The sequence below is a fragment of the Eptesicus fuscus genome, chromosome 3 (assembly GCF_027574615.1).
Source record: "Eptesicus fuscus isolate TK198812 chromosome 3, DD_ASM_mEF_20220401, whole genome shotgun sequence".
Taxonomy (NCBI): Eukaryota; Metazoa; Chordata; class Mammalia; order Chiroptera; family Vespertilionidae; genus Eptesicus; species Eptesicus fuscus.
The window spans coordinates 11,180,779-11,206,903 of NC_072475.1; the positions used below are offsets into that span (position 1 = coordinate 11,180,779).

General features: G+C 38.9%; 1 protein-coding gene across 1 annotated transcript in view; it reads left to right on the top strand.

Moving 5' to 3' along the window:
- Positions 1-25,898, top strand: part of ADAMTS5 (ADAM metallopeptidase with thrombospondin type 1 motif 5) — a 50,438-nt gene extending 24,540 nt beyond the window's left edge. The window contains exons 4-8 of the mRNA XM_008145629.3: positions 8,482-8,765; positions 11,234-11,417; positions 11,785-11,960; positions 14,299-14,474; positions 17,109-25,898. Of these exons, the coding sequence (XP_008143851.2) occupies positions 8,482-8,765; positions 11,234-11,417; positions 11,785-11,960; positions 14,299-14,474; positions 17,109-17,676 (1,388 nt within the window). The 3' untranslated portion in view covers positions 17,677-25,898. The remainder of the gene's footprint in view (positions 1-8,481; positions 8,766-11,233; positions 11,418-11,784; positions 11,961-14,298; positions 14,475-17,108) is intronic.
- The last annotated feature ends 227 nt before the right edge of the window (positions 25,899-26,125 follow it).

Consider the following 26,125-nt stretch of genomic DNA (forward strand, 5'->3'; position numbering starts at 1 on the left):
TTTAATTATCTGCCTGTCTACATGGATCAAGCGAATGTCTAGTAAAGTCCCTCTTGAGTAGAATCGCATTCTCCAACTCTTCCTTCTTTCCTTCCTTCCTTCCTTCCTTCTTTCCTTCCTTCCTTCCTTCCTTCCTTTCTTTCATCTTCTTTCCTTCCTTCCTTCCTTCCTTCCTCTCTCTTCCTCTCTCTCTCTCTCTCTCTCTCTCTCTCTCTTTCTTAAAGCAAATGCCTTTTTAAAAATATATATTTTTATTGATCTCAGAGAGGAAGAAAGAGAGAAATATCAATGATGAAAGAGAATCACTGATTGGCTGCCTCCTGCATGCCCCACACATTGTAGGATTATAGCCTACAATCCAGGCATGTGCCCTGACTGGGAAACGAACTGTGTGACCTCTTGGTCCATAGCTAGACACTCAACCTCTGAGCCAGGCCAGCCGGGCATGTATTCTCTACTCTTACTATTGCTTTTGCTCAGATTTTTTTCTCAGGCTTTCTGAAAATGAAATCACATTAATATTTTATTTCAGCATCACACGTTACACATTCCAAAATGTTGAGTTAAACTTTGAATCACTAAATGGGTGGATTTAGTTGCTAAGGCAGCAAATACTTATGGCTAAAATGGGACCAAATTTTTTTCCCTGTGCAAGTATTAGGTCAGTTAATTACAATGCTGTGCAGAATTTTATTTCTTATTACCATAATTTTGGAATGATTCATTTATTTCACATTTGTGGAATCCATGATCTTACTTTCTGTGCAGTAAATATGCTTTTAGTATTATCTTCATTTTCTAATATTACTTCTGTATTTAAGAGTCCATTCTCAGAGTTGTTAGATTTTTGCAACTAATTTACATGTTTTATATATCTCTATGTCTGTTCCAAAGGATCTCATGGTATGTAACAACCAAGAACATATTTTTAGTGGAAACAGACCTAATTCACTTGCAATGATAAAGTCTTATCTGAATTTCTCATTTACATGTTAAACAACTAAATTCAATTCCCTAAATTGAATTTTGACAGCAAATTCTCTTAGGTGGTTTATTCATTTCATGAAATTTAGACTCTCACTTTTAAATATATTGGTTAGGCAGTCTTGCATTTTAATAACACAACAACAAAGCCTTTTTCAGTAGCCTATAAGGAATCAAGAAATTTCAGAATAAGGAAAAAAAGAAAGAAAGAAAGAAAGAAAGAAAGAAAGAAAGAAAGAAAGAAAGAAAGGCCCTATGATACAATGGCAAGCTTTCAATTATGTGCATTTCAAAATAGCATGCAGAGCAATGCTCTCTGTAAATGTGAATTCAAATAATATAATAACTTTTAAATTGCAACCTGGAAAACTGACTTAAGTGGAAGTGTGTCAGTTGGAACTAGTAAATGCCATTTCCAGATGATTGAGGTTCTGATACTTCCACTTCAGAGCTTAGGAGAGAACCAAGAAGAAAGTTGAAGTCCAAGACAATCGAAAAACAAATCAACAAACACATCTTTGTCAGAAGGCTGAACTGATATAATGAAGTCATGTCATAAAATCCTTTCACTTTACTTATAGGGAGCTACTCGGGCTTCCCATCAGAGCCCACTTATTCATATTTAGTAGAAATAATCTATTTTTTTCTCTTTTTCTTTTTAAAAATATATAGTTTTTATTGATTTCCGAGAGGAAGGGAGAAGCAGAGAGATAGAAACATCAATGATGAGAGGGAATCATTGATCACCTGCCTCCTGCACACTCCCCACCAGGGATCAAGCCACAACCCAGCCATGTGCCCTGACCAGGAATCGAACCATGACCACCTCATTCATAGGTCAACACTCAGCTACTGAGCCACGCCGGCCAGGCTACTATTTTTTGTTTTAATTTTCTTGGCCACCAACAATTTTAAGCAATAATATAATCATGGTGGGGGTGGGGTGCACTTCAGACAGGTAAACTGAAAGCAAGAAATGATGTCATTTGACAATAAAGGAGAAACCAGAAAAGCTGGAAGATGTGGTCCTAAAACATTTAAAGCAGGCATCCTCAAACTACGGCCCGCGGGCCACATGCAGGTGTTTTTGCCGTTTTGTTTTTTTACTTCAAAATAAGATATGTGCAGTGTGCATAAGAATTTGTTCATAGTTTTTTTTAAACTATAGTCCGGCCCTCCAACGGTCTGAGGGACAGTGAACTGGCCCCCTGTTTAAAAAGTTTGAGGACCCCTGATTTAAAGCTTAGAGATCTGGCACCATTTTGCCAAAAGTAAAAAACCCTATCCTACCAGCATGATCCGTGAAGGTACCTCTATATTTCAGCATGATACAAAAATTGATACTCCTTTATTTTAGGAAGATTAAACTGTGACACCAATATAAGGGCAGCAAAGCAACTGCTGTTTTAAATAGATACTCTCACAAAATTTATACAATTTTCAGATGGTAGCTAAGGAATTTATTATCTGGAAAAATCTATTTATGGGTAAAAAAAAAAAAAAATAGCTCACCTGTCTCCCTCCCACCTCTAGCAATGCTGGAGAAATGAGGTCTTAGAATATGATTACATTCAGATCATTTGCTTTATTTTTAAAATTATTAGCCATAAATAGTCAGACATTTATAGCACTCAACCATTGCCAAATTAAAATTCATTAATACTGAGTGTTTCCTGATTTAGTTCCAACAAGAACTATGTAGCAATTAGGTTATGGTTGAAAGTCAGTATGTATGCACACTCGAAAATAACTGTGCCTGCAGATTTGTGATTCAGAAAAGGAGAAGCCATATCTCATGGGGATCCCCAGCACCCCCCGCCCCCAACCTGGCTGAGATACTTGTAGACATTCTGCCGTGTTTATACAAGTTAGCTCCAGGCAAGCTGGCTAGGAGTGTGATCCTCAAAAATAAAGGGAAGCACTGGCAGAGAAATTGTGCAGTGAAAGCAGGTTATTGAATTTCCTTTCTTCAATGCTCTGTAACCTTGAAGCCAGAAACAATACTCAACCCCCACTGTATCCCTAAGTCTCCATGCCAGGTGATGAGAAAGGCCGCCACCTAAGTAGCCACAGCTCCAGTATGACACCCATGACACAGGCTGCCCAGGAAAACCGATAGACAGCTTTGAAACATTAACATGGAGCATATTTGAAGGTCTCATATACAGTCACTTACTGAACCACAGACCTTTGGAGATAAAATGGTCTTAGAAAATCAATTGTAGAAATCCCTTGTAACTATAGGTGATAAAGGTAGTAATATGATCTTAACGCTCAATTTCTTTTCATCTCGATCCAAATGTATTGGCATAAAGTTATTCGTAACATCCTCATTATGTTTTTAATATCTAGTGCATTTGTACTTATATCCTGTTATTTGTTTGTTTGTTTCTAAGTTTTTTTTTAATGTTTTTATTGATTTTAGAGAGGCAGGGAGAGATAAAAAAAAAAGTGATAGAGAAACATCATCAATGGGCTGCCTCCCACATGCCCCCTACTGGAGATTGAGAGAAACCTGGGCATGTTCTCTGACCCCTGACCAGGAATGAAACCAGTGACTTATTGGTTCATGGGTCAGCATTAAACCACTGAGCTACACCAGCCAGGCTAGGCTCTTTTTTTAAAATTTAAATATAGTTGTTATACAATATTATGTTAGTTTCAGGTGTACAATATAATGATTCAACATTCATATACCTTACAATGTGATCACCCCTCTAAGTCTACTTAGAATTAACATTCAGTTTTTAAGGTAGGCCTCATCAGTTCAAAGGCCATTATGGTAGTATCTTAATTTTCACCATAAGTGTAGCCTTTACTAGAATCTGCAAATGAGACATCTATTTTAAGTCCATGGTGACTTGTATGTTTAAAAAGCTAGGCTTTATCCTTTAACATGGATAATTTTTAACCTAATCGCCTTGGCATTACATCTGTTAAACAGGGTACCTCATGCTTCCAGAAGTTTCACAGACAGACCCCTTGAGTTACTTTTGGTCAGCAACCACTGTCTGTGCTTCCTCAATGCCCCCGTCAGTTTACCTGTCACCGAGCCCATAATGCATCAGTTTCTCTGTTGATATTAAACATTCAAATGAAGACTAAAAGGAGAGTTGCAGGGCCAGGGAGATGAGGATAAGAAGTAAAGAGGAGAGTGTGCAGTATTGTTAGGCTCCTTTGAGTTTTATTAGGAATATTAATTAATGTCTCCTAGGCCATAGATATTTGGGCCAATGCTTAATTTCATATCTGCATACCACAAAGGATAATAAAATAACTACAGTGTTAGAAATAGGGAGGAAAAAATGAAAAGAATAAGGAACCACTAACCTTAGTCCAATAATTTTCATTAATCATTAATATGAGAGACAAATAGTCAGATATAACAAAACCAAAGTTTTTTCTGTTCTATTTCTTTGAGGCATGGCACACTTCCCATAACCCCTTAGAGTACCTTGAGGCCATGGAGAGATGATTCTTTTATTTGTCCATCTCAAATCACTCTCTAATTGTTCACCTTACTTGTAGCATTTCACTTAACATGGAGAGTAAAAACAAATATGAAATATAGTTGCTATATAATATCATGTTAGTTTCAAGTATACAATATAATGATTCGGCATTCATATACCCTTTAGAAACCATCATTTATAGGCACCCAATGTTAAAACAAAAGAAAGGAAGAGAGGAGGGAGGGAGAGATAGGAGGGAGAAAGGAAAAAGCAACTTGGCAGTTTGTGGAACACAGCAAACAGACCAGTGTGGGCAGGCAAGCCCAGATAGGATTTCAGACAAAGGTAAACTAAAAACACACTAAGTAAATGTAAAAAAGTGGCTGAGAATAGAAAAGAGCAAGGAAAGTCAACAGTAGACTGAAATGAATGATACTAAAAGTTTGATCAATTCCTCTTTCATCCTTCCCCCAAGATGCACACCATTTTTAAGATGGAAAAATCTATATCCAATCCACTATTACTGAGATTGTAAATATTTTATACTGTGAGATTCAGAATAAAGCTTTTTACTTTTTTATTGTTCTGTGGCACAGTCTGCCATTTGATAGAGATGCCTGTACCTATTTTATAGCTAAAGGTCGTAATTCAACAAATAGATGAAATCGACAGATTGAATATTTCAGAGTAAAAAGAAAGGAAGCAGCATCAAATCCTAATGTAGAGAACATCAGAGTAATGCGTTAATGGCAATTCTGAAATAAATCACTTGAAGCAAGTCAAGGTCATCCCCAGGTGACCTCTACCTAAAAACCATGCAGCGGAGATACCACATTTTTCATAGCAAAAGAAATGTGTTGTTCATTTTCAAAATTTATACTTTGGTATTAAGCGTTATAAAGAGAGATGTCACCTCTTGAACTTGCCTTTTTGTAAGCTGATTTCAAACTGTTTGCATTATACGTTTCTTTTCACTCATCATCTACCAGTGAGGTAGAAAGGAGGTCGCTGACTGCATGTCCACAGAGAGGTGGGGAGTTATTTTGGCTGGAGCCATACCAGGTAGACTATTGCCACATGCACCCACACATGTAAAGACTTCCCAGCTAATATTTAGTTACCCAGTCTTACGGTCTGTGCTTTTTAGTAAAATTAAAATGTGTTTTGTTTTTTTTAAAGCAGTACTTTTGAAGAATTGGAAAGCATTCTTGCTGTCTCAGAGATCCGTGCACAGTCTCCTAACGTCAGCAATCTGTTGAGCTTTTCCTGGTTTACACAATGCGCTTGTTATGTAGCAATGAAGATAGGCTTTCCATGGGGTTCCAGAGTGCCCAGTCTTCCTCTGTCTCCTAAACAAAGCTTCGTGGGGTTTTACTGTCATTCTTTCCTATTGACTTGATGTTGATGTTTTTCTTTTAACTCGATGTTTTTCTCCCCGAGTTCTCTTTGGCCGGGGACTTATTTTTTAATGCTTTTTCTGGCTTGCCTTAAGAAGTTTTACCTCTTCAAACGTTCTGGCCCAGAAGTTAAATAGGAACTTTGCTCTTTATTCATTTTCATATAATGCCTCCATCCCAGATGGACACATTCTAAGGTATTCACTTGGAAGAAATGTGAATGTAGTAGTTGTAAAAACATTTGCAGTATATTTAAAATGTGCTGCATATTTAATTTCTCGGTGGAAAGTAGGATTTAAATATCTTTCTTTTGTTGAATAAAAAGAATAACTCCAATACATCTAAAGGGTTGTGATATATGTTGGACATAATAGCAACTACCATTGTTTTGTATTTTTCTGGTGGCCTCTTATATCTCTTTTAGCTAACATTACCCTTACGGTGTCACAGTGAAAAGAGAGAAATTTCACAGAGCTTGAAAGGAAATTAGGGAGAGGTTAACTAAGTTGGCCAAGAACACTGAGCCCTTAGTGTTTTGCCAGAGTTAGACTTTAGACCCGGTGTTTCTACCAGGAGGCACAATACCCACCATTTAAAGGATCCCTACCTGTGCTTGCCCTGCAGCAATAAAATCAGAAAAATCTATCCACGTGCAAAGCAGAGGTAAGACGGTAAATGATGAGGAGGGCAGACTCTGAGCTTAAAACCATAAAAACTATGTGACTCTGGGTAAGTGGTCTGTCTCTCTGTTCCTCAACTTGCTTATCTGTAAAATAAAGGAAACAATAGAGTCTGCTTGGCGGAGTTCTCAGGAGGAATAAGTAAACTAATATATTTAAGTAGCTGAGAATAGTGTAAATGTGTAAGAAATCTTTGTTATTTTTAGTGCTCTTACTAATCAGCAAGTAAATTCTAAAATCAAGTAAATAAAAATATACAGAAAATGGTGGGCAATGTGCATGCGCCCAAATCATGGGAGATAATGGATGATATCCCTCACTGAGCAGGGATTCTTAGGGCAGCTTGTTGCAGGTAGGTTTCGGCTTCTGAGATTGCATCATTCACATGGAGTGCTGGCTTCTATTGACCCCCAGCTCACTATAAACTCCCCATATTACTCTGTAATAAGGGCGCCAACTTGTTGGGGGCAGACGCACGCCAAACAACAAATACGAACTACATTAGTAAAAACTGACACAAAGGGGAGAAAAGGGAGGAGAAGAGTAAAAGTTGGGTCTCGGCCCAAATCATCAAAGATTATTTCTCGTTTTCTCCCACTCCTCCTTGATTCTGTGACTCTTGAAAGCTCTTTATTCAAAGTCTTATCAGTCTGGGAGAAATACTTTATTTAGTCTATTTCTTTCACTTTTTTGGGAGGCCTTGAGGGCTGGATCTGGGTTATTTTTCTGTTTTCCCAATATCTAGTATGTTTACTAGGACGTCGTAGGTGCTAACCAAATACGTTGGGCATCATACCCATTAGCATTGTTTTCAGTGAGTGCAAGAATGAAGGAGGTATCCGCTTGCCTTATTATTTATGGAGTTAATGAGGAGGGGACAAGGGCAGGCACATGAGGAAGAGATAAGTTGAAAGTGGACAGTGGGGTATAAATAGAGTGCCAAGGGCACACTATTTCTTACTGTTGTAAATGTTTTATTGTTGTTCCTGTTATGTCTGTGTTTTTTTTTTTAAATATATTTTATTGATTTTTTACAGAGAGGAAGAGAGAGGGATAGAGAGTTAGAAACATCGATGAGAGAGAAACATCGATCAGCTGCCTCTTGCACACCCCTACTGGGGATGTGCCTGCAACCAAGGTACATGCCCTTGACTGGAATCGAACCTGGGACCCTTGAGTCCGCAGGCCAACGCTCTATCCACTGAGCCAAACCGGTTTCGGCATGTCTGTTATTTTATTTCCTCTACATCTATCCCAGTTTCTTTTTTAAAAATATGTATATATTTTTATTGATTTCAGAGAGTAAGGGAGAGAGAGATAGAAACATCAGTGATGAGAGAGAATCATTGATTGGCTGCCTCCTGCACTCCCCACACTGGGGATCGAGCCTACAACCCAACCTCCTGGTTCAGAGGTTGACGTTCAACCACTGAGCCATGCCAGCCGGCCAGGCAATCCCAGTTTCTTTTAGTCTCTTAGCACAATGGCTATTTTCACAACTAATGATTACAAACTGCGTTTATTCAATCATGCCACTGCCATCATTATAGATACCCCAGAGTCAATACATTACATGGAGGCACCCAGCCTCACCCCCACGGAGTCCCTTCCTGGGGGACATCACACTGCAGATCTGTGAGTGTATCATGTTTCAACATCAGCTGGAGCACTTCATCTTTTAAATGTATTTTTATTGATTTCAGAGAGGAAGGAAGAGGGAGAGAGAGATAGAAATATCAATGATGAGAGAATCGGCTGCCTCCTGCACACCTCCTACTGGGGAATGAGCCCACAACCAAGGCATGTGCCCTTGACCAGACTCAAACCTAGAGCCCCTCAGTCCGCAGGCCGATGTTCTATCCATTGAGCCAAACCTGCTAGGGCTGGAGCACTTCATCTTTAGAACTGTGACTTTAGTGGTTTAAAACCTACACACGGAACAGTGGTCAATCTTGGTTATTCTTTCAGGTAACTGTTTGCTAGACCTGCCTCGCAAGCAGATCCTGGGCCCCGAAGAGCTCCCAGGACAGACCTACGATGCCACCCAGCAGTGCAACCTGACCTTCGGGCCCGAGTACTCGGTGTGCCCGGGCATGGACGTCTGCGCCCGCCTCTGGTGCGCCGTGGTGCGCCAGGGCCAGATGGTGTGTCTGACCAAGAAGCTGCCCGCCGTGGAAGGGACCCCGTGTGGGAAAGGGAGGATCTGCCTGCAGGGCAAGTGTGTGGACAAAACCAAGAAAAAATATTATTCGGTAAGTGGTTTTCCTGCCACGCAATGCCTGGAGACCCAAGACCTGGAGTACGTTCCCCGGACATGTGTGGGCTGTCAGCAGGAGGCTTCATTTCCTAGTTAAACTAGGTTTGCTTGAGAGAACTATGTCCTGCTTCCTCCTTTAACCACAGGCGCCAGGTCCAGCCAAAAACTGGAGGAAATGCAGGCCACAGGTGCTCTTCCCAGGTTTTGTCCGGTGACATATAAGGGTGCAGCCCAGATTCCACCTGCTTAAGACCCAGTAGGGCCCACTTGGGGGAAGTTTACTTTCAGACTTCTCTTAGCAATGTTATGAGACTGCATTTTTTGAATTCATTAAGGAAATAGCAATAGACTGAACACATGGTCCTCACACATACTCGGGGAGAGCCAAAATCGTCCTGCTTCCCCTGCTTAGCAAGTTCATCTAACTTTAGCAGCTAAAGTAATCCACACCTGCTCCAGGGACACACTCCCTGCCCCACCTCCACCCACAGTCCACCTTTATGTCAGCAACTGCCACCTTCATTTTTTTTTAAGAGGAAACTCTCTTGTTGCCTTCCCCCTTTTTTTATTTATTTATTTTTATTGATTTCAGAGAGGAAGGGAGAGGGAGAGAGAGATAGAAACATCAATGATGAGAGAAAATCATTGATCAGCTGCCTCCTGCATGCCTCAGACTGGGGATTGAGCCCCCAACTGGAGCATGTGCCCTGACCGGGAATCGAACCGTGACCTCCTGGTTCACAAGTCTACACTCAACCACTGAGCCACTCGGCTGGGCTGCCAACTTCATTTTTAAGGCCCAAAGTTTCTATTGACACTCACCTGCAAAATGTTCTAAGTTCCTCAAACAGCAATTTTCAACCTTTTTCATCTCCTGGCACATATACACTAATTACTAAACTTCTGTGGCACAACATATTTTTTCTCTATCTGACCAAAACAACAACAACAACAACAAAAAAGGTATAATATTTTCCTGTTCTTAAATTTTATTTTATTTATTTTTCACTAGTGGCCCGATGCACGAATGAAGATTCGTGCAAGAATGGGCCTTCGTTCCCCTGGCTGCCGGCATCGCCTTTGCTCTGTCTGGAGCTGCCTTTCTGCCTTCCCACACTGCCCAGAGGCCCAGAGTGGCTGGGGTGGTGCAGAACACAAGCATCTTGCCCCGTCCCTGGCCCCTCCACGCCTGCGTTTGCAAATTAACCCGACAACTTTGTTGGGTTAATTTGCATGCTCACTCCTGATTGGCTGGTGGGTGTCACGAAGTTACAGTTAATTAGCATGTTACTCTTTTATTAGGTAGATTTTGACACTATTACAGATGTCCCCCATTCCCTGCACTTTGTCCACCTCCACTCAGCCCCTGCCCCCCTCATCTGGCCTTCACCACACTGTTGTCAGTGTCCATGGACTATGCATATATGTGCTTTGTTAATCCCTTCACCTCCTTTCATCCAGTCCCTCCCAAAACCCTCCCCTCTGACAACTGTCAGCCTGTTCCCTGTATCCAAGTCTCATACCAGACAGCTATTATTGTGTTGGCTGTTGCCATTTTTTATTTGACAATCTAAGGGAAAAGAGGTCACTCCTGACTAAATAGTCAGGTGTTGCATGTTTTAAAAATTCTTATAGCATAACAGTTGCAGATTGCTGCCCTAGAAGAATGTTGCCATATGCATGTTGCCTGTATCTTCAAAGGCTAACACCTTCTCAGCTCCCCTGATACAGGCAGCCCGAGGGTGTTCTTCACAAATTCCCTTCACAAAGGAGTTAATAATATTCTTCAGAGCTTCCTTGCTGCAATGTTTCCAGAGTAATAGGCCTGGGGTGTCATGATAAGGCTCTTTGTTTCCCGTGGTGTGTGTGCACCTCAATATCCGTCACATTTCCTCTCTAAGCCCTGAGACTCTAATCTAGTTAGGAATTAAGCCACCCCCAGGTCAAGCACATGGATGCATGTGGCAGAGGGTCTGTCACAGACAGGATGTGTGATGCCAGAGGCACTACAGAACTTCTGTGTGAAAGAGGGAGAACAGATACAAGCATGATGAACTCACACCCGGTGCCATGCAAAATCTTTAGCATCATACATTTTGTTAAAGGTGCAAGATCAGAGTGGATACAAAGATCAGAGTGGATACAAAGATCAGGCTTCAGTGGTGATTGACAGAAATGTGCAATGTCGGATGCATCAGTGAAAATGGCCAGAGAAACCAAGAGGTCATTCTTGCAGTGCGCTAAGTGCTTAGGGTGAGGCATTCAGAACCTCTAGTGCCAGAAAGAAGGGAAGCAGAGAAGACGAATTGCTTAGAATCAGAAACATATTGTAATTCCAGAACATTCACTGGAAATGTAACTCTAAATGAAGTGTCCATTGTCACATATGCAAGCGATGTCCAAATGTACATCTGAATGTTTTCTTCCCTTCTGAGTTAACATGTCTTCTGTTTTCTATTTCAGACATCAAGCCATGGCAACTGGGGGTCCTGGGGGTCCTGGGGCCAGTGTTCTCGCTCATGTGGGGGAGGAGTACAATTTGCCTATCGCCACTGCAATAACCCAGCACCCAGAAACAGTGGCCGCTACTGCACAGGAAAGAGGGCCATCTACCGATCCTGCAGTGTCATGCCCTGCCCCACGAACGGTAGGCCGCTCCCAGGTGTCAGCCACCTCCATGTGTCACCTGCAAATCCTATTCTAGCAGTAATGGATAGGGCAGGCTGGTGAAATAGCCTATTCATCTTGTACTTCATCTTTCTACCAGTGTGCAAATCAGTAACAACTACCTGAGTGATTCTTTAGATTATTATTATTATACACATTTGAGTACTCAGGAAGTTGAAAGAAAATAATGGCTATTTTCAACTCCATGTGTAGGTAAAGGTCTTTCAACACTGGTATGTAAAGAGGCTCAGAAAGAAGACAACTTCTTCTTAAAATGACTTACATGCACAAGAATGTATGTGAGTTTCAGAACAGTAGAGTAATAATGTGACACGTTTGTTTTTTAGGTAAATCTTTTCGTCATGAGCAGTGTGAGGCCAAAAATGGATATCAATCTGATGCGAAAGGAGTCAAAACATTTGTGGAATGGGTTCCCAAGTACGCCGGCGTCCTGCCGGGGGACGTGTGCAAGCTGACCTGCAGGGCCAAGGGCACCGGCTACTATGTGGTGTTCTCTCCAAAGGTAAGTAACTGTCCAGACATAATCGGCATCGTCGGTGGAAATCATTTGGTAGAAGGAAGCCTACAGAGACCAACTGCAAACAGTCATTATTTTGGGGGTGGCTAGATTTAGAAGGACTTTATCTTCATCTCTATAATTTCTATTTTCAAACTTTATACAATGAATAAAAAATTTTTGTAAGCAGAACAAGTCAATGTTTTAAAAGCTGTTTTTGAAAAGGGTAACTCATCAAGTCAGGTCAGATGCGACCTTACATTTCAAATAGCCCTGAAAACAGCTGATATTTCCAAGGCACGATTGTAAAGGGGACTATGTAGCAAGAAAGCTTTTCTATCCCTTTATCATTTACTTAAGAATTTTGTTAGAGATTCATGAAGATAGATCTCAAGATCATTGTCTCTGAACTAGACTTTTTTTTTTAATATATATATTTTATTGATTTTAGAGAGGAAGGGAGAGGGAGAGAGAAATAGAAACATCAATGATGAGAGAGAATCATTGATTGGCTGCCTCCTGCACACCCCCAACTGGAGATCAAGCCCAAAACCCAGGTATGTGCCCTTGGCCGGAATCAAACCTGGGACCCTTCAGTCCGCAGGCGGACGCTCTATCCATTGAGCCAAACCAGCCAGGGCTGAACTAGATTTTTAAATGCCTTGCACTCAGTATGAATCAATGTCCCTCTACTTGTACACATAATATATGAGTGTGAAATTATCCCTTATTTTTCACTGAAGAACATTTTCTAAATTATTGCAGCTTTACTTCTCACAATCAATATTATGCAGCAATTTATCTAATACTCTTTATCTAATTTGCAAACAGATGCTACCTTCATTATTTTTTAAAATTTTTTTCAATTACAGTTACATTAATATTATTTTGTATTAGTTGCAGGTATACAGCATAGTGGTTAGACAATCACATACTTTACAAAGTGTTTCCCTGATATTTCCAGTACCCAGATGGCACTATACAATACGTAGTTATTGACTATATTCCTTATGCCATATATTACATCCCCATGATTATTTTGAAACTACCAATCTGTACTTCTTCATCCCTTCACAGCAGGTGCTACATTTAAATCCACCTCTGTACCTGACCTTCAGTTATTTCTGACACATTATTGAAAAATAAGTTCATGTCTAACTAATGTAATTTAAAACTATATTTTTTATTTCAAAATAATAATTTTTTTTTTAAAAATAGTACAGGGAAATAAAAACAAAAACATCACCTGGAAATATAGCCATCTAGACAGCAGTTAACCTGCTGAAGTATACCCTACTTCAATATATACACGCTCATATACACACACACACATATGAAATATATGAAGACTTTTGTATATTCACAAATACAAAATAAACATATATATATATATGACATGTGGTTTGTGCATGTGAGTGTAGATAAATACAAGTAGTCCATGCACATCCTATTTTATATCTAGCTTTATGAATATACTAGAGGCCTGGTGCACAAATTCGTACCCAGGTGGGGCCTGTCTGGCCTGCTCCTATGGGGGCCCATCAGGCCAGGCCAGCATGGGGGAGGGACTGCGGGTGATTGGCCGGTCAGGCCCACCCCAATCGGGATGTTGGGGGCCAGGTGGTAGGGGGGAGAGCAATCGGGGCCTGGATCAGGCTGGTTGGCTGCTGCAGTGCGTGTCATAACCACTGATCATTCTGGTCATTCTGCCGTTCCAGTCGCTGGGCTGTTATATATATAATATAGATGTTAATTCATTTTCTTCCAATAAGTAGTTCTCAGGGACTTCCCCAGACTCCTTTTCCTACACTAATTTGTTTGTCTCAATTTCAGCATCTGTCAGTTTGACACAACAGGTTCTGCTTTCCAACCATTACATGGTTTTGAAAGCCAGGTTTAGGTTTTCAAATTTATTGCTATATTAATAATTATGCAGCAAAGAAAGATCTCCTGCTCATATTCTGCTCTTGAAGCAAGTGACAGTCCCACAGGCTAAGTGGAAAGATCACTTCGCTCGGGGTAATCAGGAGAGACTGTTCAATGGGAATGTGGTATGCATAGAGAAATGGAGATGAATACCATGGGTGTCTCAACATATTCGGAGTTAAACTCAAGAGAGAAAGTGTATAACTGAGACTTATCTCAGATCTTCTGCCAACATGTAAATGATTTTTCAATTAGATGCTCCTGAAAACTACAGTTTTTTGGTTCTTCGTTTATTCCTAAATGTACTATCTATTCCAATCAAACTCAAAACTCACAAATTAGAATGTGGTCTTTTACCAAAGAAACCTAGTATGTGGGCACAAGTACTGCCCACTGCTAACGTGTTTCTCACACGCAGGTGACCGATGGGACGGAATGTAGGCCGTACAGTAATTCCGTCTGCGTCCGGGGGAAGTGTGTGCGGACTGGCTGTGATGGCATCATTGGCTCAAAGCTGCAGTATGACAAGTGTGGAGTGTGTGGAGGAGACAACTCCAGTTGCACAAAGATTATTGGAACCTTCAACAAAAAAAGGTAATGTGATGGAACAATTGCCCATATGTGAATTGAATGAAGCTTTGGACTCTTGCAAAATTGGTAAAGGAGGACTCAGGTTACGTCATGAACTATCTGCGGCAGGAGGGCTAGCAGGGCTCGAACACATGAATATGAGAAGGGAAAAAGAGGAGATGAAAAAATTTCTCCCAAGTGAAAGCACATGGCGCCTCTGGAAGCAGGTGAGCTGCGGTGGCCATGAGGTCAAGGTCTTGCAGGATGAAAACAGAAAGAAAAGGCAGTGACATTGCACTTGAGCCATATCTTGCATGTCTGTCATTCCTGAGACATAATTTAGAGAGAGATGGCTGGTTTCCATCTCACCTTCTCTTCTTTTCTTTTTACAAGCCCATTCTCATTGGGCTGTATTTTTCTTGAGAAAACTTTTCTTATTGAAAAATGTTAAGTTAATCGCTGTGGTATAGACAACAGTCCCATTTTAACGTTCCTGGTTTCAACTGACTCGCTCGATAAAGAGTAATGTCTGCTTCCTGCTTCTTCTCATGGTCCTTGATTACACTCTTGCTTTAAACATGTAAGTTTTTAAAGTACCAATTTCCGGCATAAAATATTATGCTATCAGCTAGGATGGCGGCCGAATGCAGGATTATTTTTCTTCTTCACCTTCTTATACTGAGTGCAATTTGGAAAGCATGCCTATTGTCTTCAGGTATGTGCTGTGTTGTCTTTAACTAGAGAGGAATAGGCAAACAAATTAACAATAAGGTTTTATTAAAGCAGTCGTGTGCCATGTTGTAAAAAATTATCTTCGATATGATAAAAATTTGTATGGCTGAAGAATTTATTCTGAATTAATAGATGCATTGCTATTCCTATTTTCTGGTGATATAATTATCCATCTAATTGTGTTGGGCCATCTAGGTCAAAAAACCTAAAAGTCTAATTATATCCTGCATTTTCATACATTTCAAAGGTGCAAGACACCTTAAAAATGATCAAGTCTAACCCTTTGTTTTACAAATGAGGGAACTGGGACTCTGAAAATTGAGGATTTACCCAATTTTACATGGTTGGTGAATGCCAGAGTAGAGAATATAACTTAGGTCATAGGATGTGCAGGCCATTTGTCCAAATGAAAATAAGAAGGAAGGAAAGAAGGAGGGAATGAAGGGAGGAACGGAGAAAGGAAGGAAGGAAGGAAGGAAGGAAGGAAGGAAGGAAGGAAGGAAGGAAGGAAGGAAGGAAGGAAGGAAAGCTCCTTGTTGCTTAATTCGCATTTCTTTCTTAGCATTTGCCACTAGCTCATGGGGATTAGCGACATTTATGCCTTTGCCCATTTCTCTGGACAGATAATGGATCTTTGGCAACCTATCTTTCTTGTCACCCACAATAAAGCCTCACTCACTCTATCAGGATGCTTCATGGACACTAAGCATTTGGGGAAATTTGCTCAGACATTAAAGATTCTTTTTTTTTTATGATCCTCGTAAGCAGTGGTCACCCAGTTAATCCAGAGTTCTAGTACAGTGGTCGGCAAACTGCGGCTCACAAGCCACATGCAGCTCGCGAGCCGCGGTTTGCCGCTCTGTTGACTAATGAGTTTGCCGACCACTGGGATAGGGGCTTAATCACAAGGAACAACAACAGCCTGTAATTATTGGAATCGAGAGTCTAGGTCAGTGGTCGGCAAACTCATTAGTCAACAGAGCAGCAGTTTGCCAACCACTGTTCTAGTAGAAATGGAAGCAGAGCCTCCACTCTGTCTCTGGTCTGGGAAACTCATTTCCCAGCTAATCTGCACATTCGGAACAGTGTGAGGAGCTCCAGGTTACTGCTGCCTGTGTCCTGTCCTCAAGGGCAGAGATTTAACTGGTCTGGGGCCTGGGGATTGACATTTTTAAAAGATGCCCAAGTGATTCTGATATGTAAACAAGTTAATTTAAAGATTTCTAGGAGGTTGAGGGCAGATTTTTGTTAGTTTGTGTTTACGTTTATCCCAGGTTGTTCCAGAAGAGTATCCAGGAGCTTTGTAAAGATGATAGGATTTAATAAGGATGTGTTATGTTTTCTAAATCTTTAAGTGAAGTGAGTATACATTTTTAAAACAAAGGCAGGTTGCTAACATCCTAATTTTGAACATCATAATAAAAATGTATAAAATATAATAGTCTAACTGAAATTCTATTTTTTTAAGAAAATTAAATTTTTTTATTTTTTTGTTAATCTTCACCAGAGGATATTTTTTTCCATTGATTTTTAGAGAGAGTGGAAGGGAGTGGGAGAGAAAGAAACATCGATGTGAGAGAGACACATCGATTGGTTGCCTCCTGTTCGCACCCCAGCTGGGGCTGGGAATTGAACCTGCAACCCAGGTACATGCCCTTGACCAGAATCGAACCCGAGGCACTTCAGTGCATGGACTGATGCTCTAACCACTGAGAAACACCAGCCAGGGCAACCAAAAATAATTCTGGAAACCAATTTTAAAGGCAACTCTTACATACATTGGAACTTGGTGTTACCCTAAGATAAGACTTTTTAAGGTAAGACTTTTAGAGAATTTCTTTTGGTTTATTCATTTCCTAAGTGTTTACTTCTTCTTCTCTCCCCCTTTCTCTTTCCGTCTCCCCTGTGGACATTTCCTGCTTCCAGTAAGGGTTACACTGACGTTGTGAGGATCCCCGAAGGGGCAACGCACATAAAAGTCCGACAGTTCAAAGCCAAAGACCAGACTAGATTCACTGCCTACCTGGCCCTGAAGAAGAAAAACGGTGAGTACCTGATCAATGGGAAGTACATGATCTCCACTTCGGAAACCATCGTTGACCTCAACGGAACGGTCATGAACTACAGCGGCTGGAGCCACAGGGATGACTTCTTGCACGGGATGGGCTACGCCGCCACGAAGGAAATCCTCATAGTGCAGATTCTTGCGACAGACCCAACGAAAGCACTAGATGTCCGTTACAGCTTTTTTGTTCCCAAGAAGTCCACTCAGAAAGGAAACTCTGTGACCAGCCATGGCAGCAACAAAGTGGGATCGCACCCCCCACAGCTGCAGTGGGTGACGGGCCCGTGGCTCGCCTGTTCTAGGTCCTGTGACACGGGCTGGCACACCCGGACGGTGCAGTGCCAGGATGGGAACCGGAAATTAGCGAAGGGATGTCTTCTCTCTCAGAGGCCTTCCGCCTTTAAGCAGTGTTTGCTGAAGAAGTGCTAGCCTGTGGTCGTGCTCTGATGCAGAGCTAACCGATCAGTCACCAGCGGTCAGTCGTGGCGGACAAGAGGTCCGCCTAAAGCACGGAAGGTCACGCTTCAGGGTCATGGTCAACAGGAGTCCGATTATGGGCAGAATCTGCTCTCTGCGGCAAACGAAGGTGTGCACCATTTCGTGTGACCGTGGTGACCCCGGAATACAGAAAAAACTGGGGAGTTGACAGACATCCCCTGGGCCTACGAGAATGAACAACCACGATGAATGTAGAATCAGGCGACATTTGAAGAAGGCAGAACAAGAGTCTCCCCCTTGTCACCTACCTCTTACAAAATGTCTTCAAAGGCATTGTAGTCATTTTCACCCACAGTACACAGTAGCTTCTTTTTACTGTTTGTAAATACATTCTCCCTTGGTATGTCACTTTATATCACTTGGTTCTATTAAAAAATATATATGTACATATATATATATTTTCTATAAAAAAAAAAAAAAGTGCTTGACCAAAGTAGGTCTGCAGCTATTTCAACTCCTTCCAGTTTCTGGAAAGAGCTGTGGATGTTTTACTGGAAATTTTAAGAACTTGCTGCTGTTTTAATAAGACTTAGTAAACTTTCAGACAACAGGAGATCTAATTTTAGTCAAAAATTGTTTTGATGGCGAGCATCTTCTAGAAATTCCGAAAAGGAAAAGGATCTCAGTGTATCTAGTCATTTAAATACACACACGGGTCCATCTGCTTAAACATTTGATGGCCTGTATTTTTTCAGGCAGCCAGCCAAATTAATGCATAATTAGGTTGTAGAAATAGTGTTTGCGTGTGTGTATGTTATTGGTATTCACGAGTCTAAAAATTAGTTCCCTCCTGTTAGAATTTAAAAGGGGGGGAAATCACACTTCACCATATTTTCCATGTATATTTTCACAATTGCTTTCCCTTTCCTTGGCTCTCATCTGGTATCTCACAATATGTAATATATATGAATACTCACGGCAAAGAGTTTTCTAATCACATTCAACACTCTCACTACTGGTATGCCTCTTACCAGCAAGCTTTTAAAAAATGTGTTTGTTTGTGTGTGTTTGTTTTGTTCAAAGGTTCTGTAAGATCTTCAAGGTTTTCTACTTCTTGTTAACTTAGTTTAATAGGAATATTAAAGATCACTTGGTAGTTAGCCACATCTAGAAGTGATTACCATTAATGTGGCTAGTGCAAAAAAAAAAAAAAGAAGAAGTGGTTATTAATAAGACTGTTTCCACACCATATAGGCAATAATTTCTTGCATTTTTTAAAAATCCAAGTATACTGATACTGCACTTAAGATTTTTCCCAATTGGAAAGCATTTGGTTGTATAAGTATGTGTTTAAGTGATGAAATATGATGATTTTTGAGAAGTTTGTTGCTTTTATTTTCATAGCCTGTCTAGATAGGTTGTAAGTTTTAATAGTTAGACATGGAAAAATTTTGCAATCAGATGCCAGAAATCTCTTTTTAGACAGTAAATTGTATCCCTCCACCCCATAGCTCAGAAAATCTAAAGTGTTTCATTTCATTGGAATTTTGTTTTCTTTGTGGAATATCACAAAGCCAATTGTTTTTATAAAATTGTATAATAATAATAATACCAAATGTGCCTATTGTGAAGATTTGCATATAAGGATATTAAGGGACCATTGTTTGAGTTGCCTTAAGCTCATGAGAGTTTATTTTTATTATAAGATATTTTTAATATAAAATAATTATGCAATTCATCTTGCTATATTACATTCATTTCAGTGGATCTCACTGTTTTAGTATTTTCTTAAGAAATTATTTGGTAGAACAAATAATTACTTTACAAAACTGATCACCATCATTTGGATTTTTATAAACTGACTTTGCTTAAATGTGGTTATTTTTTTCTTAATAAATTATCAGTTGGAGAAATGAGGCCTATACAAGCCAGGTAACCTATATTTGATAGAAGTCAATAGATATCAGGGACAGGGAACAAAACTATTCAGAATAGTCAGGAAAAAAATTAAAATCATACTGACCATTTGACTATGCAGAGAAAAATTATTAGAGAGACCAACATTATTTTTACAAATTTCAACATAATTTTAATCAAGTAATTTAATTTTGACAAAGTTTGATTTTATCTTTTGTGGTATATTGATGGCAACATTAAAAGATAATTGAAGATCAAACATGATTATCTCCTACTCTGCTTCTCTATACTGGATTCATAGATTTTTATTATGATTTATCAATGATTAATTTTCCCCCAAATAATGAAGTTTTACACTTTTGATTTGAACAATCCTAGCAAGCTTAGAATGAATAAACCACTATTCCATGCTGTTAAGGAAGTTTTTTTTTTTTTTTTTGGTGTTTATTTTTTTGTTGTTGTTTTGTTTTTATATGAGTATCAATAGATTGACAAAGGAATGTATGTCTAAACTCCTGATATAAGTGATATAGACTGGAAACTGAAGTCAGATAAATTGAGTGTTTGATGAATATAAAGAATGATAAGCAAAGGGAAAATCATCTATAACACAACCTAGTTCAGTCCAGTTTAACTTAGGACTATTCCTTTCACTTATGGTAGTTGCATATTGAATAAAGAATCTGGGATTCATGATGCTAGAGACTACTTCCTAAAAAAAAGTTTGTCTGAAAATGCTCAGGTTAGTAAGAATCTAACCTCATTCATAGAACTAAACAGTCCAGATTAAGTTTTATCAAATACAAAGGGAGCTCAGAAAAAAATAACATTTATTTCTTCTAGAACAATAAGGTCAAATTAAGCCCTGCCTTGTTTTTTAGGGACTTAAGGGCATTGATTGAGTTTATTCAATGAATTCAATTTACTTTGCCTTCCTGTGGAAACAGTTTTATCACATTAAACTAAGAATTAGGGGATTAATCACAAACAAACAAAGTTGCAGCACTGAAAAAAAAGTAATTTATTGTTTTTGCAACTGGTATGTGAATTTGTGTGATAAAATTATTTATTCTTATTTAACAAAAATATGTGCAAATTCTATATTTAAAATGTTTTGCTGTTGTCCTCTTTTTTAATTTATGCTTCTTGTTTGTGTATAAAAGTACACTTTGTGAGTTTACATAATATACAGCACTGTTTGCTTTTGTAATTTTTTTACAGAGAGCTTTCTGTGTAACAAGTGTATATGTATATATTCCTCATGCATCTTTATTCTGATACTATAGTTTTCCTTTCTAAGAACATTAATTTAATATTTTATGACCAGTAGTGGTCATTAGTTGTAGTTATATTAACAAGTCTTTTGGGTTCCATAAATACTGATTTTCCAAGTCACAAATAAAAACAAACACTTATTTAAGTAACTTTGGTCCAAGTTTTAAACTTGGGTACATAGATAACCTGGAAGCTTCCCCCCGAAGCTGAGACACAGTTAAGAATCAGGTCTATTCATTTCACTGATAAACTTGGACAAAGAGTTGTTGATGGGTTATATGAAAGTTGTATACACATAACCTCCAAGTAATATCAATGATAATAAAACCAAATATTGCCTTTTGCTGCTTTAAAAACTAATATCACTTAGTCTTTAGTATCTATAGAATTCTGTAGATGAGAGTAAACAAATTGGATTTAATTGATTCCAATGTTAGTAGTCATAACTGGTTCTACAAATATGGGGTCTAATTTGATAAAGGGTGACTTTTTACTCCTACCAATGTCTCTCATGGAGTGATAGTAGGACTTGGGGCAGGCAGGGACCCTCTCAGGTCACATCAGCTTACCCCTGACTATGATTTCACAGTCTAGTTACAGCAATAAGGCAAAGCATCCTTGGACACACATTTGACCAGATCAATCTCTGGCTGTAATGTTTTTCCCATTGACTCCTTCCATATTATCAGGGTCATTTGTTGTGGTTTAGATGAGGATAGCAGCCAAATTTTAAAAAGTTCAGGACTTGTGCCATGACTTAGAGTTCACTGTTTGTGAAATAAGATTGAATGTGACAATGGCCAAATTTTGCTGATAGTTTGTGGCTGAGTGTGAAATCTCATTGGCAGGATTGGTGAATACTACCATCCTATTTATAATTAAACTTGAGACCATAAGAATACCTTATATTTTTAACATTTCAAAGCTACAAAATAAATGAATAACCATGAATACAGAAATGAGGATCCAAAGCTGTAATAGAGTTCAGGGTCAAGGTGATCTATCATTTAGACACACAGAAAAGGAACTTGGATGTTTTCTCTATTATTTTTCTCATTCACCAACAACCTGTAGTTTTAGATTGTCTATCAAGTAGATCAACTTAACTCACTAGTCCACTGGAAAAAAGCAATCTCCCTAAGAGCTTCCTGCTAGCAGGAATGACAGAAATGACTTCTCAAGTTATATCATCATGAAACACAACAACTGATAACTCATAATTGTGTTCTGGTCAATTAGTGTATGGGAACATAATGAAATAAAACCCATGCATTAGTGAAACAATAAAAGGAAATAGACATGGTGTTCAGACCAGAAAAGTATTTAATCTGGGAAATACCTTTCTGGTGCCATGATACCATAACTTTCAATACAGATTTTGTGGAAAAAATACATAGTTTGTTTGAAGATGCTGATTTTACAAGAGAATAGGATTGAAATGTATGTGTTAGCTAACACAGTTAATTGCACCTTCCTAATATACTAGCACTTTAGCAATAAGTCTGCTATTTGTGGTCCCTGTCCCATAGCTTCAACTGGTCCATGCAGACAACCATAGGTGGATGAAAAAGCAAATAGTGGCCCATCGCCCTATAAGGCACTGTCACATCAGAGTGACCCAAGTCTAACACTGTGAGAAAACTGTGATTTAGAAATAAAACAGGGCATTCTTTTTTATTTCCATTTTTCTTTGGCGCATCCAATAAACAATTATAATTTTCTATCAAGGTGCTAACATCTTCAGTGATCAACTGTCAAATGTGGTATTTCTGAGTTACTATTTTATTCTATGTGATGTTTTCAGTTTTCAAGAAAGAACTAAGTTTTGTTTTGGCTTTTCTGTTTTTGTCAAGGCTGGGCATACCTTGGTACTCAAAGTTAAGGGAGTTGCATCTAATGGTCATTCTGATCAGCAGAGTACAGTGACACAAGCTGTATGTACATTGAGGATGTTTCGGGTGACATCAAAACTTGAAGAGTATCAGGCTGGAGTAGCAGACTTTTAGAAGAGTCATGTTTCATTCACTAAGACATCAGAATTCTTCTCAAACATTCCTTTTCAACACACTTATTTGGTTCTTAGACACAAACAAAATGTATATTTGACCTGACTTTGTTTAAGCTTTGCAATATTTTTCATCTATAGTAAACACTTGGCTACTGTATCTCAGTCTTTGCTTTAATAATTCACAACATATTAGAAGCACTTCATCCCACACTGAGAGCACATTGAGACTAGATCACGCTCTGTGTACTTTGTGAGACTAGACTTTTGACTAAGAAATACATAGTCCTCTGGATGGTGTGTTTGCATTATACACTAAGCATGACATAAATGTCGAAGTTGACAAACACTGCTTACATTTTTGTATTTCATATTTGTCAGAGAAAATCATGCACATGCTTTGTAAATAGATTGCCGATAACTAAACAGGTTGTAGAAATATGTTCAATTTTATGTGAGCAGTGGCACAAATATTTGATTTCTGTATTAGAGTCTGTGAATAATTTCAGGTAATAACTCTAAGTAGGTAGAACTGAGTATTTTTAAATCTTGAAAGGTGCTTGCAAGGTAGAGTAAAACATTGACGATTTACATGTTGTATATAAGCAGTAAAATGTAAGCTGCTTAGGAGCCCTGTTTTTCCAGAAGGGATGACATTTTCCCGTAAATATAATGCAGTTGGAAAAGCAAAAAACATCTTTGAAATCTAAGATGGATCTCATTTAAAATGTTTCTTCAGCTTTGGCAAATTTCAAACCGGAATCGACTATTGAAAGCATTACTATGTCCTATAGTCTGCATTCCACAACAGCTCTGTTATTCGGGTAAAGCACTTGAACTGAGTCATTTGGGACCTATACTGTAATATTTTTCATTGAGGAGCAATATCCTATTTTGTAAAGCATTTCCCTATGTGTGACTTCAAACTGTAAAATTAAACATTGGCTTTGTGGTTTCAGTGAGCATAATAAATGTAAACTGTAAACTAGGGTAAAGTATGTACTGCATATAATCTGTTTTAGAGTTGGAAACTATTGTCCATTTATTTTAAATATTCTTATAACAGAAGTAGACCCAGCCAGGTCATAAGGAAACTCTAGGCTGTCTATAATTTCTAACAGCCCTCATCCACTTCGGCACAGACAATTAGTACTTTCTGTGTCTTAAAATACTATGGAACTATTGCTTCAAGTCTTCTTACCAGGCTGTAATTCCCTAAGTCTGTCTAATATCAAAATTTTGTTATTCAATTAGAAAGAGCAAGCAACATAATCTACCTGATCACCTACCCTTTTAAAGATACACTTTTTCTAGCTATGCATGCATGGAAACTCTAAAAGAATTGATATTCACTAGCAAAACCCTATTTATTACCACAAATGCGTGGTATTAAGGTTCCTAAGGACATCAATTCCTTTTAAACCTGCAATCATAACTGTTCGGTATGCATTGCAAACATTGCATTTCTCTCTCATATCAAATAATATAGCAGAATTGTGTATTTTTTCTTCTAAAGTTATCGTACATAAAGAACCATCCTAAATGGCTAAGATTTGTTGACCATCTCTTTGGGTCAGGCCCAGAGGTAAACACCTCACCAACTTTCTCCCACATGTTTTTCTCCATGACCATTTTGACCTTAGTCTTAAGGGTCCAATATCATGGATGACTATCACATCATAATAACTGTTAATGGTCATCTAGCTGTTGCCAAGTGCCAGGCACTGTTATAAGCACTTTAGACATTTATTTTCAATTATTTGCTTTTTTAAGCACTGAGAGTCTTAAATCCTTATAGACTGTGAGCCTGATGGAAGGATGGTAGGTTGGGTGGAGGACTGTGTTAGTTTAGAGAAATGAGGGGAAGTGTTTAGGTGCCCTATTGTGTGGGGCCCCTGTGTAAAACCAAGAGGGGTCCTAAAATTCCAATAAAAATGGCAAGGAAACTCTGGAGAATCAGGCAAAGCAGCAAGACTAGAGGCAAGAGCTTAGAGTGTACAAAGGACTGTTGTTTAAGGAGAGAGAATTTGATTTAGAAAACTAGTAAATTTCTCGGAAGGATTAAAACAAAAACCTATGGTATTTAACCTTACAAACTCCTTCACAGCTAATAATGAGCTAGTTCAGACAAGGTCAAAGGCATAAAAATGGCCCTGGGGGTAGATTTTAGATTAGGAATAGAATGAACAAAGATGGTTAGAAAGGGAACTATAGATGTTTGGAAAGTCAAAACTGTCTTTATTTCCTAGATTGTGTAGGGTGTTCCTTGATATATTATTGTTTAATCTGTTCAATTAAACTTCTGTTTTCCCACAGAATGAAATATTATGGGTCTTAATGTAGACACAAGCAAAGGGGTGTTGCTTTTTCTCAGTTCCCCTCCATGGCCCTCTCATAGGTTAATAGAATCAAATCCTAGAATGATTAACCCTTTGGGGCAGTTCCCTTGTAAGGAGGAAGATAAGAAACACTCTGAGAACCTCCCTGTAACACGAAGTCATAATATTTGCTGTTCTATAGATTTCTCTTTCCACTTCTAGACGCCTACAGAATTTTGTCTCCCTATTCCAGCTTTCTTTGGCATTTGTCTTGAATTGTAGCTACCGACCCTTTTCTGTTGTTACTTATTATTAAAAGCATCTAAATATTGGACAGCAGGAAAGTATCTTTTTAAATTGCTTGTAAGAGGGACTGAATTCTGCCAGCAACCAGGGATGCAGGAAATTGATCCTAAGCCTAAATGAGATTACAGCTCCAGACAACACTTTGATTTAAGTCTGGTGAGACCCTAAGCAGAGAACCCAGCAAACCCATGCCCAAACTCCTGACATATGGAGACTAATAAGTTTGTTTTATTTTAAGCTGCTCAATTTGTATTGTGGCTCAGCGATCGAAAACTAATATAACTGTCTTACTCTGAAAAAATAAAAATAAATAAATAAATAAATTGCTTGTAAGTAGATTCATCACAAAACAGTGGCTGAACTAGCTTTAGGTTAAAAAAAAAAAAAAAGTCTCTCCTGTTGGGAATCACTAACTTAGTCATCTTCCAAATACGAGTAAGTCTGGTTCCTCCTAGACATTGTAAGGAATGTAGCCACATTTTTTCTTTCCTCTCCAGTTCCTCTGCTATATTTGCCCATTAAAAATGTTTTGTCTTGCTCCTTGGATCTTAGTTGTATTGTTGTGGGCAGTTTTGAGATGGGAGCTGTGAACGGAAGGAGCCACATGCTGACCTGACAA